This window comes from Diachasmimorpha longicaudata, chromosome 6 (assembly GCF_034640455.1).
Source record: "Diachasmimorpha longicaudata isolate KC_UGA_2023 chromosome 6, iyDiaLong2, whole genome shotgun sequence".
In the NCBI taxonomy this organism is placed as follows: domain Eukaryota; kingdom Metazoa; phylum Arthropoda; class Insecta; order Hymenoptera; family Braconidae; genus Diachasmimorpha; species Diachasmimorpha longicaudata.
The window spans coordinates 8,229,747-8,247,353 of record NC_087230.1 but is presented as its reverse complement, the minus strand read 5'-3'; the positions used below and the strand labels follow the sequence as shown (position 1 = coordinate 8,247,353).

At 37.9% G+C, this 17,607-nt stretch overlaps 3 protein-coding genes across 7 annotated transcripts; 1 reads left to right on the top strand and 2 right to left on the bottom strand.

Moving 5' to 3' along the window:
• Positions 1-831: 831 nt before the first annotated feature.
• LOC135164002 (uncharacterized) lies at positions 832-8,553 on the bottom strand. 5 transcript variants are annotated; one of them, XM_064123947.1, is made up of 4 exons: positions 8,211-8,553; positions 6,657-6,773; positions 4,365-6,379; positions 832-4,269 (listed from the first exon to the last, which is right to left on the bottom strand). In XM_064123947.1, the coding sequence occupies exons 2-4, from the start codon at positions 6,686-6,688 to the stop codon at positions 4,055-4,057; spliced, it is 2,262 nt and encodes a 753-aa protein (XP_063980017.1). In that variant the 5' UTR covers positions 6,689-6,773; positions 8,211-8,553; the 3' UTR covers positions 832-4,054. The 5 variants fall into 5 exon arrangements, with proteins under 5 accessions (XP_063980017.1, XP_063980014.1, XP_063980012.1 ...); XM_064123944.1 differs by lacking the exon at positions 8,211-8,553 and adding an exon at positions 7,150-7,541; XM_064123942.1 differs by lacking the exon at positions 8,211-8,553 and adding an exon at positions 7,150-7,537 and having other exon boundaries at positions 4,365-6,333.
• A 125-nt stretch (positions 8,554-8,678) lies between these two features.
• On the bottom strand, positions 8,679-16,069 carry LOC135164001 (ubiquitin carboxyl-terminal hydrolase 8-like). The gene is made up of 9 exons (XM_064123941.1): positions 15,918-16,069; positions 15,454-15,763; positions 13,836-15,196; positions 13,591-13,753; positions 13,367-13,510; positions 10,109-10,345; positions 9,712-10,029; positions 9,171-9,523; positions 8,679-9,086 (listed from the first exon to the last, which is right to left on the bottom strand). Exons 2-9 carry the CDS (start codon positions 15,715-15,717, stop codon positions 8,951-8,953), a joined length of 2,976 nt encoding a protein of 991 aa, XP_063980011.1. The 5' UTR covers positions 15,718-15,763; positions 15,918-16,069; the 3' UTR covers positions 8,679-8,950.
• Positions 16,070-16,092: 23 nt separating this feature from the next.
• LOC135164012 (cell growth-regulating nucleolar protein) lies at positions 16,093-17,490 on the top strand. The gene is made up of 2 exons (XM_064123963.1): positions 16,093-16,426; positions 16,575-17,490. The coding sequence occupies exons 1-2, from the start codon at positions 16,302-16,304 to the stop codon at positions 17,431-17,433; spliced, it is 984 nt and encodes a 327-aa protein (XP_063980033.1). The 5' UTR covers positions 16,093-16,301; the 3' UTR covers positions 17,434-17,490.
• The last annotated feature ends 117 nt before the right edge of the window (positions 17,491-17,607 follow it).

Here is a 17,607-nt window from a genome sequence, read left to right as displayed (position 1 = left end):
CGATTAGTGTTAAAAAGAAAAAATAAAATACATTCATTTGGTTGGGTGCCCTTAGGGCACGTTTCGATATGATCTGGAAAATCGTCAGGTATCCCAGACTAATTATCTATGTACAATTGAAAAAATTTACAATTAATTCTGTCGAAAAATTAATCAATCGTATTTAATTAAATGACTCGTTATTTAAAAAAAAAACGACCTGCACCTGAAGCGATCTAGTCAGTCTGAGTAGTACGTAAAAAATGTTGAGTTTTTGAAATTTTCCGTTATTTCGTTCAATTATCATTTTTTAATCTATTTTATCAATGCAAAGCGGACGTTGAAAATTACTTGATGCGAAGACCGTATGTACGTTTATGTTTATTTAACATTAATTACGCTAAAAATAACACCCGAACGGGGCCTCAGGACGCATCTGGATAAAAGTTTAGTGCACACTTCTATCAAATTTTATTTCTATTTCTCCTTTCGTCAGTAATTTTGTTATTAATCGAGCATTCAATTCTCCTGCGACCGTTGTGTTACGTGACCAATCCCAGATACGTTTGATATGCACGCGAGAATTATTCGTATAATGAATTCCTCGCTAGAATAACTCTCCCCAATCTATGCACGTTCCTATGGTAATAGTTTATATATCATTTTTAAATCTTCTTTACCCGAATACTTTCGCGGGTTTAATGCATCAATAACCCTCCCACAGTACATATTCCTCTCCTTAATCCCCCTATGCCATATATATTTGTATAATATAATAGTCATTGGATATTTATGTTTAACGTTAATATAGTTTTCTTATTAAACCAGACTTGTAATTTTCACATTGAGCCATCTATAACATTACAGCTACCGTTGGAAGCCGAAGCAACCATATATTTTTTTGTTATTTATTTTTTAAATTTTTTTATCAACACCCGTTGTTACAATTGCGCAAACACCGTGAGAAAAAAATTGATGAGATAAAATGGATATACAAGCTTTTATCCATTAAAATTTGAAAAATTAACTCAGAGGTGTGTGAATAAAAGCAATACAATTCTATCTATCTCAATCCTCAATTTGTTTGAATATTCTATTATTTTTTTGTGACAAAGTTCATGCTTAATAGATTGAAAAAAAGTGAAAAGAAAAATTCGGGCTAACAGCGAGTTTTTATCCATTAGAATTTAAGAATTCAAATGAAGTCAACAAATGACACCACTGGCTACGCCAAAAATGTTTACTGAAAATATCAACTGAACAAATGAGAGCAGTCAATTCAACGAATAGTATTTGATTTCCTTCGATTCTAAATTTGTTCTGTTTTTTTTTCTTTTTTCTTCTTTACATATTCGTGCCGAAAGATTGAATGAAATCTAAAAATAAACTCTGAGTTGAATTTCGTTGAGAACTACTCGGTCGTAGAAAAAAACCTTTAGTGCCATAAACCAACGATAAAAGAATCCCTAACCCGCGGCAAAAGTGGAACATCACGAAGAACATCGCATCAGAATACCTAATGGACAATAGATATTGAAAATTCATGTATCAAGATATGCTTGTCTAGTCGCGCGAGCATTGGTCATTTTTTTAAAAGTAATTTAGATTTAATCAAGTATTCTCTTTAACTTAATACTCCACCGCGGAAATCATTGATGCACGCGAGTGATCAACGCTCAATAATCCGCGAAATTTCCTCTATTCGATAAACTTCATGAATTGTTTTCATTGTTTTTTTCAAGTAGTACATAGTAGTATAATATCACATGCAATTAAAATAGGATTGTCGGACACGTAACCTACTAAGTTAGAACTTCAGCTATGACCCTATTTAATTCAATATTAATCGTGACCATGTGCTTGTATAATGAGGTGAATTTTTCCCTAAAGATTTCGTTATTTTTTTTCGTTATGAATTCCAGCTTTTCTAACTCATCACTAGCCTGCACTTAATGCCTATCCCTCCCTTTACGATATATTTCTAGCGTAAACATCCTACTCAATTGCCCTACTGTGCACTCCTATACGTACGTGAGTTTATTTAAGCATTTGGAAATTTAACAAAGCGGGGTTTTTATTCATTGTTTCGTTTCCATTGTGGTCCTTACTTATGGCGGTCGCTCAGAGGCATTTTGTGGTTGAGTGTTCCCTCGAAAAAAAGAAAAAAAAAACGATATTTGCCCCTGCAAGGATTAAGTACGTGGTAAAACCCCTCTGAGTATAGTTTATTTAATTTAGTATTTTGATCGCGAGAAGAATCTAGGGGCGACTCAATTGGCATTAGTTTTATCACAGTTAATACAATAGATTTTCATGCCTGAAAAATGCTTGTATACTTTTTTTTTTGAGACCTCAAAGCACCGCTGAGCCTAGTACGACTATTAAAAATGTCAAAAAATACTTATAAAAAAGGAAATTGCGGTTGTTACGGGGTGATTATGTTCGATTAATAGTTATTTTTATAAACAGCGAAAGTGAAATAAAATGTAATAAAAATGGAGTATTACTGACGAGTGAAGAGGTTTTGGGTTCCAGTAGAAGACTGAAAAATTCTGGTAAAAAATCTACGTGAAAATTACCCACGTTTATAAAACTCTCATCGTCCTTCGATGACAGTTGTTGGAATTGGAATAAAATGCTAGAGTTATCCGAGGCGTAAGTAAATAGCATCAGTTAGTCAATTATTGGGCATGTTTTTTTTTCTTTCAATTTAGGTCACGCATTAATATGTATAGTAAAACTTTCAAACAATTGCACTTGACTCAGGAAAATAGCCCAAGCCCTTTGTGTCTATGGATGCATTGTGTGTCGTTTTTTTACACTCCTCACAGTATTTCGCGTACATGTATCTGTGATTGCTCGCGCGCAAGCAGTTTACATACAAATACGTGTTTAATTACGTGTACACGTGAAACAGTACGATGGACAGCATATTTGGATTGCTTCGTTTAAACACCTAGAATTATTTCGACAGCAAATATCGAAACAGTTATTTCTCGTTTACTTTTTTTTTGTTTTTAAATCTATTCACACTATCTGACACACATTTTGGGTCACACACGTAAGGAAGGCCACATTGAACTAGTCTAAAAACATTTCTTCACCTAGATTCTTGAGGGGAATATCCCAGAGGGCTATTCTTTTTTTAGTTATTTCATGAGTAATTTTTTTCATAGAGTTTAGCACAAATTTATCGATCTACGTCGGCACGTATGAGAAAAATGAATAGAAAAGTGAGCGCTTTCTTTTAGAAGTTCTAGTGATTATCTATTGAAATTGTATATTACATCAATTTTGTTAAAAATTATGGAATTGCATCCCATCATTTCCTGACAGAATTCTCTAGCATGAATTTTCTGATAACATCTAGGAAAAACCTTGAAAATATTGTAGTTGAGAATTCTTATAGAACTAATACCATGGAAGGAGTTGCAAGAGAGAAACGAATTGAATTTGACAAATAGAATTTCTACAGAAAACCACTAGAATTTTGTAGTGAAAGTCCTCGCATTTTCAATTCAATTTTTTGTACCAATATCTGATCGAGTTTTAACTATTAAAGATTTTTTCAACAAAATTTTTAGACTATGCACCCCTCGACACTCTGAAGTCTTTAAAACTGAGTTTAAAGAGGTCGAAGGGCATTTCCTCAAGCCAAAAAAGAATAATGAAGTATAGAAATGGAAAAAACATCGATAAAATCTCGCACATACTCTCACATGTTCCAAATAAATTAGTAGTAAAATGCCTCATATTGATTTTTTTCGTATGTAAATTTTAGAGTTTTGTAACTTTGGGTAAAAAATTCGCGACGTGAAATTGACAGCTTCAATGATTTTCAAATTCCTTGACGGAATTGCTCTCGAGAAGGTATCAGTGTATTCTCACGGTAAAAAGCCTCAACGTGTTAGCACCAAGATTTCGGAAAAAACTTTCCCCCATCTTCAAAAAAAGACCGTCAGTGGAACAAAGAATTTTCCAGTTAGCGGACGCAATCAAGAACGGATAGCTGTAACTCGGAGTTTATTTTCTGGAGTAAAATTGAGCTGACCTCGGTGTACTTGGAGCAACATTGCTAGGTACTAGGAGTGAAGTTGTCTGCATCACCAACAATTGGCTGTGTCTCACCTTGTGTAAGTGGTATTATCGCATCCTTCGATGTTTCAACAATAGTCTTTTCGATGTCCTTATTGTGGAGAAGGGTTGCCTGCATTGCATTGAACATTGCAGTCCTCGCCAATCTCGAGGCTTTTGTCAGCTCACGAATGCTGCTGGCCAGCGCTAGAATATCTGCGATAAGAAACAGTGATTGGATGAATGAATGAACAAAGCACTGGAGGAAATTAATCCAATTGCCAAAGGGTAAAAAATTCTTTTAGACATACCTTTGTCGTCCTGGATGGGACTGCAATGTGGATTATCCTTCTGCCTTTTATTAGCATGTGCAATCTCCTTATTCCTACACTCCTGCATGAATTTAATTGTCTCTAGCCAATACTCCATAGCTTTGTGAATTCTCTCGTTCATACTAGCTCCCCTCAAATGCTCCATCTTGGCGATCAGAGTGATGACACGAGCATGTTCCCTGAGATGGTCGACAATGAGTCTATCAGCACGTGAAGGATTGCCCTGGAGTCTTGGAACTGGAATATTATTAGCACTGGTGACTCTTTTTCCTGGAAAATGTGCAGCCAGTCCAGCTTCACACTTCTTCCTCTCCTTCTCCAGCTGCTTGAACTGCTCGGAGATCTGCTCAAGCCTCATGTGGAGAATGTGCGAGGCTCGTCTTGTGGATCTCACGTTGCCCCTGAGGCCCATTCCCGCAGACAGAACAGACATCGAATGCAAAGATGGAACAGCTGAGATCACAGGCATGAGAGATGGAAAGATTCCTGGTCCAGCTGCTGCGCCTCCCCTCATGAGTCTTTGATTCAAAAGAACATCGGGAACTGACATTCGGAGCTGCTGGCGCTGCTTCATCATCAGATGATTCAGGACATTGGGATCCATGGAAGCCCTTGCCAGTGCCAAATGAGCATTAGAGGTGTATCCAATGTCTCCAGCCAAATCGAATCGATCCATCTGAAATCCACAGTTTGGGTTCCCAGGACGTTTCACCCCATTCTGATACACTGGGCTCTGAAGGGGCTTGAGGCTCTTAGTATTGGCAGTGAAACGATGCTGATACCCGTTGTCAACTGGATAATTGTACTTTGGAGATTGGTCCATACTCTGGGAGTTCACACTGCGGGAAAAACGCATCTGGTAGTTGTTGGTTTGATCTTTCTGCTTCAACTGAGGACTTAACATCTTCAGACGAGCTTCATCGATCTTCGGAGTCATTGGTCTGTACTCGTTATTTCTGATGTCAGGATATTCATTTGCAGTTGGGTATCTTCCTGGTTGCATTGTTCTGTAGTTTGTCTCGATAGGCTTATCCATCTTGAAGTGCTGGTGCTGGGGCTTCTGGGCCTGCTGGAGGTACCTGTGCTCGTTGTGCATCATGCTGGTGAGGCCCTCTTGCATCTCCTCGAAGTTATTTCTTTGGTAGCTGTTGAAACAATTGTGGAGACCACTGTCTGCAGGGGAGAATCTCTGCAGAGGAGAGTTGGAGAGGAATCCAGAGTCGCCACTCATGTCTGTCATTGCTGACACTGGACTGTAGGTTGGACCATTTGTTGAAGTCGTGTAGGAGTCATGGATGTTGATTACTGGTGTTGAGTGGTGGTTGCTGGGATTCACCATGGAATTGGGTATCTCCATGTCACTGATTCCAATAGTATTGAAGTTCATATCTGGATTAGAACATGCTGAGGACTGTAGGTAATTTCCAAAGACATCTTTTGAATAGTCTGGAGATATCAGGTTTTCTGTCCAGTTGGGTGGCTGGTAATTGAAGCCGTTTGTCGTTGTCAGTAAACCATTACCAAGGGCAGCATAATTTCGATGGGTGTTCATGTCGTTGGAGTTAAGTGGTCTGTGGTGCTCCATTCTCTGACTGTGGATCATACCATTCATGTATTCGTTTGATTTTTCGGTTCGTGAGATGCAATCGTTCAGGGTTAGACCCTTGAGGTTCACTCCGCAGAGGTAGTCTTGGGGCTCCTCCAGGTCGTGGGTACCTGGTGGGAATCTTAGGTAGGGATACTGAAGGGGAACGGATGTGTCATAATTGTCTGGGCAGTTTCGAGGTTTTAGTCGTGATTGTACATCATTTTGATACGTTGGATTTCCATTATAATGATTGGTGTACGCCTCGGAGTTTCTTATTGGCTCGTCGTCCAGAATTTTTGCCACGAGATCGTTCACCATTGAGTTGTTGAGATCCTGGCTCTCCTCATCGTCCAGTGTAGTCTGATACAAGTGCCGGTGAATTAGTGAAATGAATTCAGTAGCAAAACTGTTCAAGTCAATATTCACAACTGGTCAGCTTTAGCTTAAAGATTTATATTCTGCTGATACATGTTTTATGGAGACATTCTCTGCAGGAATTCCTTTTCTTTCATTAGATTTTTCAATTAAACAATTTGGTCTATGGAATTTCTCCAGAAAATATCTCCCTAGAGAATGTTGAATAGAAAAATAAAAATGATTGCTTTAGTGATGGAATTTCGCCAACGTTATGTCGTAAATTGCAACAATTCGAATGATATTTATAGATTTTATGAGAAAATTACTTTGTGATTGGAGTTTCTGCCCAACAGATCATAGCTCCAGGGATTGTATTCCCTGCATCTGTTATCGGTGATGCAGCCACTTCCTGGTGCTTCAAACATGTCGATACCACTCTCAACCTGGTGACACAGTGGATAAAAAAATTAACGAGAGAAAAAATTGCGTCCAAAATATGTTGGAGATACAGGACACATGACGCAACGGTGGAGCCACGTAAAAAAATGGAGTGTAAAATAATTGTTATAAAAAATCAGGCTACAATTTTTTGGAATATTCCACCGATCTATCAACATTTAGCTCTATTTATTGTAATATTCGACAGCTGATACATGATCAGGCTGTTTCCGTGCGGTGAATGTATGTGTGGCACAGTTACAATTGGTTGTCCTGGAATCCAAAAACGGCGATTCCGACGTGTAAGCACTTTGACCGATATTTCTCGCGATTTAGGGGTTAAATTATCGTATTAAGGTGTTCCGGAACGCGAGGGGGTACCTCGACAATGTCCTGGACATTGTTGTAGATAGTTGAGATGAAATTTTGCACCTTAGACAGAGCCATTTATCAGGGATCACCTATGCCGCCTGCCATTACCCGTTTCACTCGCTCGCTAACTGAACCCGTATGCGCCTGTCGAATCCCCACCTCTACCAACTCTCTTTCACTCTGGTTTCGGTGGGCTATATATACATCGAAAACGTCGTATTTACCGGCGAACCAACACCACCCGCGACTCTGTCTTGTTTTCGATGTTATACGATTTTTTAACGGGATGATGAACAGTGGAGAAACAAAGGAAATTGACAAAAAAGACATGTGAGCGAACAAACATGGAGGAAAAAAATTGGGAATAAATTCTGAGAAGATAATCGCAAATTCTGACGATTTTTTTGAAGGCAGAGGAATATGAAAATTGATATTGTAGAATTAACAAGTATGGAAGCAAATAGAGACCTTAGTTGACTCATTTCAACATTCATGAGTCGCATAAATTTATCAGTTGACCTGTTGTTATTTTATTTTTTCTCAGAAGAAAAAATTGTTTTGAATTGTGTTTCATCTTTTCAACCTCAGAAGTTGATAAAATAATGGAAAAATGATTGATTATTTTTTAATACATTCACGTAATGAATAATGACTCAACAAAAATGAAAAAAAGTTGAACAGGATAACAAAGCCGTTGTAATTCTTGAAAAAAAAATTCAGCGAATGATCAGTCACTGAGGGCACCAACGCATTAAAGCATTGTCATTGAAATAAATATTAAAAGAATATTAAACAATGTTCTCTGTCAATTATTCTAGTTTATGTATAATGTGAGGACAAGCTATGATTTTTAATTCAATCTTCATCGCCCTTCTATTCCTAGAACAACATAAGCCCTCGAAGTCTTCTAGGAATCGAAGTAATGGCCGAGTCTTCTCAGAATCGATTCCTTATACTCTTGCACATCAGATGAGGACAAAATGCGAGAAATTATCGATGAAAGACGCTCATTGATCAGATTGAGTATTAACTGATAAGATAGGCATAATAAATTGGTTTTATTCACTTACACTCATCGGGGGTCTCATTCTGCCGATCTCGTCACCCATGATCGGATCAATCTGCACCCTGAGGAGTGGCAACGCCATTGTAATCATCTATTCAATCTCTACTCTCGATTAAAAACACTAAGACTCGTTATTATCGTCGATTATTAGCAGGTGTAATTATGCACGTTTTGGGAATCAAATGAACTGACGAACTGCGGTAATCTTTGGGGACGTCTGACTGGTTTAAGACGCCGGTAGACAGTGAAATTTGGCGGACTGGAGGTGCCCGGAAGTGGCGATGACAACGCCACCGCACCAATCTCCCGCTCAAATTATGAATCCATGAAATTCTTTATTTACTTCCACAACGTGTTTACAATTTTACTTCATGATTTGAAAGTACAGGGTACAAGTTATCAAGGAATATTTTCAAAACGGTTCCTCCATCATTTATTCTTCTGTGTCAGGGCTGATAAAAAAATCTTCCAATTCGTGATATATTACTCGTCAATTTATTAATATAAAGCATTTTATTAAATTGCATAATTCTCGAAAGGCAATTTTTCTCAGTAATTATGATTTTCGTTTAACAACTGACTATAATTTTCAATAGATACCTTAAAATGAATATTTACATATTTACAGTGTACACACACAAGTACAATCTCATATTTGAGTGCCTCACAAAGCAATGACTCATATCGTTGATCAATCGTTATCGAGACATCGACAGACAGATTAAAAATCTTTTGAAAAAAAAATTACGAGCTCTCATCTATGTATGTGTAAGATTCGTAAGGGAGTGATGTGTAGAAGAGCAGATAGGCATAAGAATTCTGGGATCTGACATTCTGCTCGCTGATTTCCGAGACAGAGTGATCATCGTACTTGTACCATCTGGAAAAAAAATTGTATTATCATTAAAAACAAAATCCACCTCACTCAGACGCAAACGAACGTATCATTCGATGAATATCTTACTTGTTGAGTGATGAACTTTTGCAGAAGGCAGTGTAGTGCCCCCCGCCCATGGTGCCATAATGATTTGAAAGCCCATAGAGATTATAACTGTAGCTGTGGGGATGATTTAACGTGTTAGAGTCGGGATCTATGACGAGGTACTGCTTCAGATTGAGATCAATTAGGGGAAAAACAACAGAAGTATTTTTCTTCTCCAATCCAACCTCTGTACCAGCAAATCGATTCAAATGAATCACCATTATTGGAGCTAATTTAACGAAATCAAATTTTTTTGTTGCTTCACGAGCTGTTTTACAGTGGGGGCAGTTCCATCCTGTGATTTTTTGTCCACTCAAGAAGTGCTTTATACATTCCTGTTGACAGAAGAAATAAATACAATCATAATTTTTACGAATTACACGGCTGCACAACTCAATGTAACTGATATATTTTCGATTATGATGATGCAAAGACATCACAGATAACCTTCGAAAGATAATTCGTTACAGGCAACAACATGATGATTTTTCAGTAAGTGAGTGTGATTTTAATGTTTACTCACATCCAAACTGCAGCGATTAGCCTCTGGCAAGGATATCGACAGACTAGTGAAAGTTTCATAAGTGATGCTCTTCCCAGAACAAGTTATGCAACAAATTGTTGATCTCAATTGTCCCATAAAGAGCCTAGAAATGATGGAGTATTGTCCTTTAAGTGCCTTCTCCCACTCCTTCTCAGCAGCACTCAGGGGCCCATCAATCCTCATCTTCCCATCTTTTCTCAGGTCATTATGCATCCACTCGAGGAGGAACGTGAGAAATTCATGTGAATCCTGCTGTTCACAGCTGTCGAATTGAAACCTAAATTGTCCAATCGTGTCCTGTCCCCAATGATAACGAAATTAATCACTGTACCACATGCGGGTGACGAAAAAAACACTGGTATGATGCAATATTTACCTTCAGGTCTCTGGGGGCAATGCTCTTGTACTGTCCTCTCCACAGCGCTTTAATCACTTGCGCGAACTCCTCGGCAATTTGCCCACGAGTTTCATTATCACTCTTTGTATTCAAGTCATCTTGGTATCCATTATCAATAAAATATTTGGCTAAGTAAGCTGTGTTACTCAGGCACTGAATAATGCTGTTCATGTAGCACGAGTTTCCCAAATTTTTGAGTCCAGTGATTCCAGGAGGCTGTAAAAATACAATATTCTTAATAAAATAGATCTCGACTATCGAATAATGGTTCCTTTTTAGGTATTTTCTCGTAAAGTAGCTCAACCCTTACGACGAATGTAAACATAATAAAGATAAATAATGAATTTGTTAAGTGAATAATGAATAAACTGTAAGCTAGGATATCCACAACTGCAAATGTGAAAATGAAAATTTGAATAAATTGAAAATGGCTGTCAAAGGGCATAAGAACTTTCTAGGTAAGTCAGCCGGTGCTGAATTGGCAATTTAGTATGTTTTATAATTAATATCGCTGTTCCAAAGTTACCGAGTGTTATGAGGAAATTAATATTTCGAGGTAGAAATGAAGATTAATATCTAGAAAAAATTTTAAAGGTAATTTTAAAAATGCACAAAAATATTATGCTTGAAACGAAGATTATCATCGTTGTCAGGTATTTGTAATAAATATTTTATGGTTCTGAGCACTCTGAATATACAATATGCGCTGGTTATCAAGTAACTGTCGTTAAAAAAATAACTGACCAGAGACTTCGATGGATTTTACTCTTCATAATTAAAATAAAGTCGTAATTTCCGAATATTTCGCACAAAATTTGGTTAACAATTTATCGAAAGGATTGAGCTCCATTAAATAACTGAATTTCTTGGATTTCCGCACCTTCTTGAAATAACTCACTATATAGAAAGGCACAAATTTTCTACGTAGATACACCATTTCTAATTTTCTTCTCTTCATTAAGATGATAATGAATAAATAAACAGAGAGTGTAGTTCTACTACCCTGTAGTTACGTCAAAAGCCGTCACGATTTGCCCTCTCTTCGGGAAATAGACCATCGTTTACAGCAATATTTTATAACAAAAGATTTGATTATTCTCTCATCCATTACAATCACGGAATTCACATTTTTTTCTTAATCTGCAATGCGCTGATAAAATCGCTGATTCGATACTCTCAACATTGACTGAGTTTACTTCGCGATGGTGTCACTACCGAAGACAATTGTACGTTCACAGTAGATGAACGGTCGGATGATATCGTGTAAACCACTGCTGGGCATTTTTGTTAAAATTGGATTTACGAAGCCACATAGTAACTTCATGTTGCCGTACACACGTGCATATGTCGTCTATATGCTCCAGATAAGTGCCTATATGCGTGATCCTGACATATATTGACGATAAAATATAATTTACGGTAAAAAGTGCATTTGTTTCCGTTCCAATCACTCCATTGATGGACTAAAATAGAGGAACAGGATTTTGATATTGGGTGGAATGTTGACGTAACTGTTGATAGAACATTTTCAAACCTCAAACTGTTACTACGAGTTAAGATGAAACATTACTATCTGTGGGGAGACTGATAACACGACAAGGTCGGAATTATATCAACTACCTTAATGTTTCGTTAATTTTATCTGCCGACCTGATTTCGGGTAAATAAACTCACATATCTCAAGATTCGATAATAGCATCAATGATTAGCGATATTGAGAAGATGACGAGTTGAATTACTTACTGGATAACAGTTGTCAACTATGTTGAACAATTTTAATTGTACCATATTCGTTAAAGATCAAATTGGAGTCGTGCAATTGTCGCAAGTACTTTTAGTTGTTTACTGATTAATTTTATAGCAGCACTAAATATTCCGTTTATTTTTTATATAATTTATAATTTGAAAAATGTTAGCGGATGATGACTCTTTAAAATTTTGATCCGAATTCGTTGGGAAGTAAGCAACGACTGACACGTGATAACAAAATTATCTACCATAAAGTGAAACGTCACGTGATTAAACGATCAAGGTCTATACTTTGATCATTGATAAGGCCTTTTTGATTCGTGAGAGACGTGGAAAAAGTAGGAGTGTATACAATTGGGTGCAGCTGTAGATCGAGTGGGGCTGAAGTAATTCAAACCTACGTCAAGGCGATGAGGATTAAAGGTGAAATTGGCGAATCAAAACACGTGCACGAGATAAAAAATTCCCGATAGAATATGAATTATTGTTTATCGATAGTTGCTGTTCCATGTGAGGTTTGCTTCGATTTGTTCAGCTGAGTGAAATATCAGAAAGTTCGTGCTAGTACCTTTTTAATTTAATCCCTTAATTGCATCATATTTTAGTTATGAGAGAGTGTAACAAGTATTCAAATAAAAAAATTAATAGACAATTCTTACTGCGCATCGTGAAATATCGAAAATTTTATGTAAATTTCCTTATCTTGACGAGTCATTAAATAGAAATATAAAAAATTCCATGAATGCGGAAATAATTCAAACATTTGTGAAGGAGATTGGGATTAAACACGAAAATGGGGAAACGAAGCACTCGCACGAGATAAACAACTCCGGATAAAATATAAATTATTGTTTCTCTTTAGTCGGTGTGATTCAGCTCTGATTGCCTATCGATATTTTTGCTACTATGCATCAAAAAATGGAGAAATGCCTATTTACTACACGAAAATTTCACTTCCTACTTTGATAAATAAAAAAACAAAACCGTCCAAAAATACTTCTACTGTTGATGTCCATCAGAAGTGAATAACCGTATCGAGTATTAACTAATTGATAATCTACGGAGTGCCATATTGGAAATTTTATGTAAATTTCCGTATCTCCATGAATCATTAAATAAAGTAAATAAAAAAATTCTGTTTACTCTGAGGTAATTCAAACATACCTCAAGGAGACAGGGATTAACAGTGAAATTGAAGGAACCACGTGTACGAGATGAACAATGCCAAATAAAATATGAATTATTGTTTTCCGATAGTTGTTGTGATTCACCCAAGATTAGCCAGCGATATTTCTCGCTGGTATGAACGACTACCATACTTTTGTAAACGTGACTGAACCCTAATCCTTTAATGAAGTTAGATCTCAACGTCACTAGATGCACTCACGTTTCATATTCTCGTCTTATTCAGATTGTCTTCTAAGAGCATATTTCCCCCCACCCAAATGTACTTATACTAAAATTAAATAAAAATTGGATAGTGCTTACGCCATCGCGGTAGACGGGATCCATTCGTTTGAAGGAGTCCTTCCAGGAGGTTCCGGATATGTTGTTATTTGCTTCTCTCAGGTTTCTACGTACAGGATGGGGCTTTGAGGATCTGTCAATCATGGGCACCTTTCTATCTTCCATCTAGAAAAATAAATCAAAATCGATTCTACGTTCAGTAAACCTCTAGGACTACTGAATTTCAAGTGATCTAGGCTCTTCACCTTGGCTAGATTGGGACTAGACAGGGATCGTTTCAACCCTGAATTGCTTGTAGGTCCCTCGGTCTTCAGAGGTTCTTTGTATACCGTCAGAGTATCATCGTGTCTCGGGGAACCTTTACGATTCGCCTCTTCTCGTCTTCTCTTTTCGGCCTCGTCAATTTTCCTGGAGAAATTAATATTTGTTAGGATTAGTGGGAAAAAATAACAACTTGACGATTATTGAATCGATAAAATATGACAATTACTGTTGCACATCTCTCCTCTGTCTCACAAGTCCCTGCAGGCGTATCTTCGTATTTCCCAAAGTACTGTCCAACAACATGTGCTGTTTATTTTCACCATTCCACGTCAAATTTTCGCTAATCCTGGCTAACTCAGCCTCCTTTCCCTCCTTACTCTTGACAGTTGCATAAATCGTTTGCTGTACAGTATTTTTTTGTTCATACATCGATTCCAAGTCATCAACATCATCAGAGTTATCATTGTTGTTCTTCGTGAGCATGGCTAAAATATTGGACTCCAATTGTAATGATTGTCGCTCCAGTTTTTCCTGATCCTTGAGATCACTAATAATCTTAGTGAGCAGTGAATTCATCTGTTCGAGAAGGGGATTGGGAGTCAGTGTTGTTGGTTTACTGCTTCTATCGATGACAGGTCTCGATATTTTCTCCTTCTCCATGCTGAGTTTGTCAATTTCTCCTGAGAGGCGTTCCATGTCGACATCCTCGTCCTCGTACGATGAGTAGTTCGTTGTGGATTTTTTCAAATGGGATTGTCGTTTATTGAGCACAGAGTCGTTTACTTTGGCATGCAGCCCAGGAATATCCAGTCCTCGTTTTGATACGTCATTATTATTATTCTTCGATGTATAATTTATGATGGATTTCGAGCCCTCCTGGGTCACCCAGTCTGGATATTTAACATCATTTAGAATTTCGTCGAGGCTGTCATCCATGGAAGTGGGCTTCAGCACTCGAGGATTGGTGGTGAGGGTTGGGTAGACGGTCAACCACTCGGAGAAGCCACCGTGGAGGATTAGGTGCTTGCTGAGGGTCACACAGGGGTCCCATTTAGTGAGTATCTCCTTCATTATAGAAACATGGCTGGTGGATTTCAAGGTCAATCGAGTCGTATCCCAGTCCATCAGAATTATCATATCGATGTACTTCTGACTTCGTTCGCTGTACAGTTTTAGTTGATTTGGGCTGGTGGACTGCAGGTAAATTTCGAACTTCTTTGCAGTTTTACCGAAGGCTATCTCAGAGTTGGGGATGTTGATGCACTTGTCAGACTTGATTCTGGATCGTTGATAATCATCAACAGATCTTGTGTCTATGATCAGGTAGCGTTTTCCGGTCTGAATTATCGGGAATAGTTCGGTGCATGAAATGAAATCGTCGACTACTTTTTCAGATACAGGATCATCGTCGGGAATCTCTGGCAAGTTCAGGGGATCGTCGTCGTGTTTGTCGGCTGAGTCATTCTTGTTTAAATTTCTGGTGTTGGTGGAATTCGACAGGGAGTTTGTGGGAATGCTATTCGATGATGGAATGCTTGCATTTACTGTTCTAATTATGGCCTCTTGTAGTTCCCTTGCTTGATTAATCTACAAATTGAAATGAATTGTTGAAAATTCTTCAAAAATAATCTGCTTTCATTGAAAGGAAGTGAATGATTGTCTCTTGATGGAAAGGGAAATGCAATGGCTGCCTTTGATCATTAAGGATATCTGTGTCAGTTTGATAGAAACAAAACAATCGACTAATCACCGCACTTGGATATCAACAACAACTCGGGTTATCCGGAGTACAATATGAGCCATCGACTACAATTTAATACAACGTTAATTCACAACAATTCTACCTGTGCTGTTGCATTTAGTTCTTTCTTCTGCTGTATGTCCAATTTCCTCTTCTGGAGTTGATCGACAATGTAAAGGTATCTAGTCAGCAAAACATAAGCCTCTCTGATTTTCTTGTCCTTGTGAGCGTTGAGGCCTTGGGAGAGCATAGGATGAAGTCGCTTAATCAAATCCATCGACGCGATCTTTCTGATGTCCTTTTTCGCCTCCTGAGTCCAATTCGCTAGCTCTGGACTGTCTTGACGTAGGTTCACCATGGTGGACATTACTCACGTCACTGTACGTCAATCAAGGACATCGAGGCGGAGCACCCTGGTAAAATTACAGAACAGGAATATCAAACTTTGGTATCGATGTACCACAGTGACATGTATGTTTCATCATTCCACAAGGACGTTGTTGTTGGGTTTCCTTGGTGAACATTTGGTGTTGAGGGCTTGCCGTTGAATAATTCACTATTACTCACCGATTCATAGGCTTGAAGGTGCGGTATTTCTGGGATTTTACGTTAATTATGTAGACATGACATTTCGAAATTAATTTGCAGAACTGAGACACTTAATAATTTAACTTGAATTGTCAAAATTGGCAACCGGTGACGTTTCACTAGAGCATTAAAACCCAGCACTGACGGCGGCCATATTGACTATTGGCATTTGACCTTGTGAGGTGGAATGCCCAACTCGCGCCATCTACTTTGAGGCTTCAGAATCGGGATCAGCTGGAATAGCGAATGCTAGACGAGTGACGAGAGTGAAAACACGTGGGGCTGCTCGAACTCCAAACAAATATTGTTTTTTGCGGTTATTAGGAGATTACACTAATTATTGACGTCCCTTCGAACGCAATAATGGTGGTATTTACGTGCAACAATTGTGGTGACTCGTTGCAGAAACCAAAAGTCGCAAAACATTATCAGTTCCAGTGCCGGAATGCAGTCTCGTTGACTTGTGTGGATTGTTTCAAAGATTTTATGTAAGTTTGTTGATCAAGAATGCTGAGAAGATCATTATTACACAATTTTTCATGATAAATCATAGTAGTGAAAAATCTTAGAGTATTGTATTATATTTTTTTTAACCAAAAATGTAGATTATGAATTAAACTAAATTTACATTTACAGTGGTGATGAATACGTAGCTCATACAAAATGTATAACCGAAGCTGAAAGGTATGGAGGAAAGGATTACAAAGCCAAACCATCGGCGAACAAAGGTGAGCGTAAGCAACAAGAGTGGATAAACGTCGTGCAAAATGTTCTGACAAACTCCACAAATTTATCCCGAGAGGAGAAATCATTCCTGCAGTCCATATCGAGACACGAGAATATTCCCAGGAAGAAGGCAAAATTCCTGAATTTCGTGAAGAATGCTGTGGGGTACAGACTCAATATGAATGTTGTTGACAGTTGCTGGGAGAAAATGGAGAGTGCATTCAAGGGGACGACGGAAAGCAAATCTGAGATAACAAAAAGTGTTGAAAAAACCGAAAACATTGTCCCTGAGAAAGTAGATCAGAAGGAGGCTCAGGTAGTGGAGAATGACTTTAATGAAAATATATGTAGGGATAATGGGGATTCGGCAAAGGGGAAAGAAAACACTTCAGAGAATGGGAATGATGAGATGGCCAATGGAAAAAAAAAGAAGAAAGCTAAAAAACGTCAGTTGGATGAAGGAAATGCCTCTGAGGGTCAAAATGAGGAGCCCAGTCCTAAGAAGAAGACGACAGAGTCTGTAGCAGTCCCTGAACAATCATCTGTAACTCCTGAGACTGGGAAATTCGATTGGAAATCGAGTATTTTAGAAATTATTGGAGATAAAGACGACATTTCCCTCAAAAAGTTGAGGAAAAAAGTAGTGGGGAGTTACCTGAATCACGTTGGAGATGCTGTCACTCGAGAGAAGGCTATTTCCCGGTTCGAGAAAAAATTGAAAAAAATATCTGAATTACAATCTGTCGATGACAGAGTCAAACGTGTATAGAAATTAATTATCAATATTTTTTATTGAGACAATAAAGTAATGTTAAAACATGGAAAATTGTAGATCCCTTCATTATCAATAGGTGCATTCCTTGTCTTCAAAAATCCGCAATGAGCTTCAGTGCTGCACCGTTGTCATAAATACTTCAAATACTGCCATCAAATTCCAGTCTAG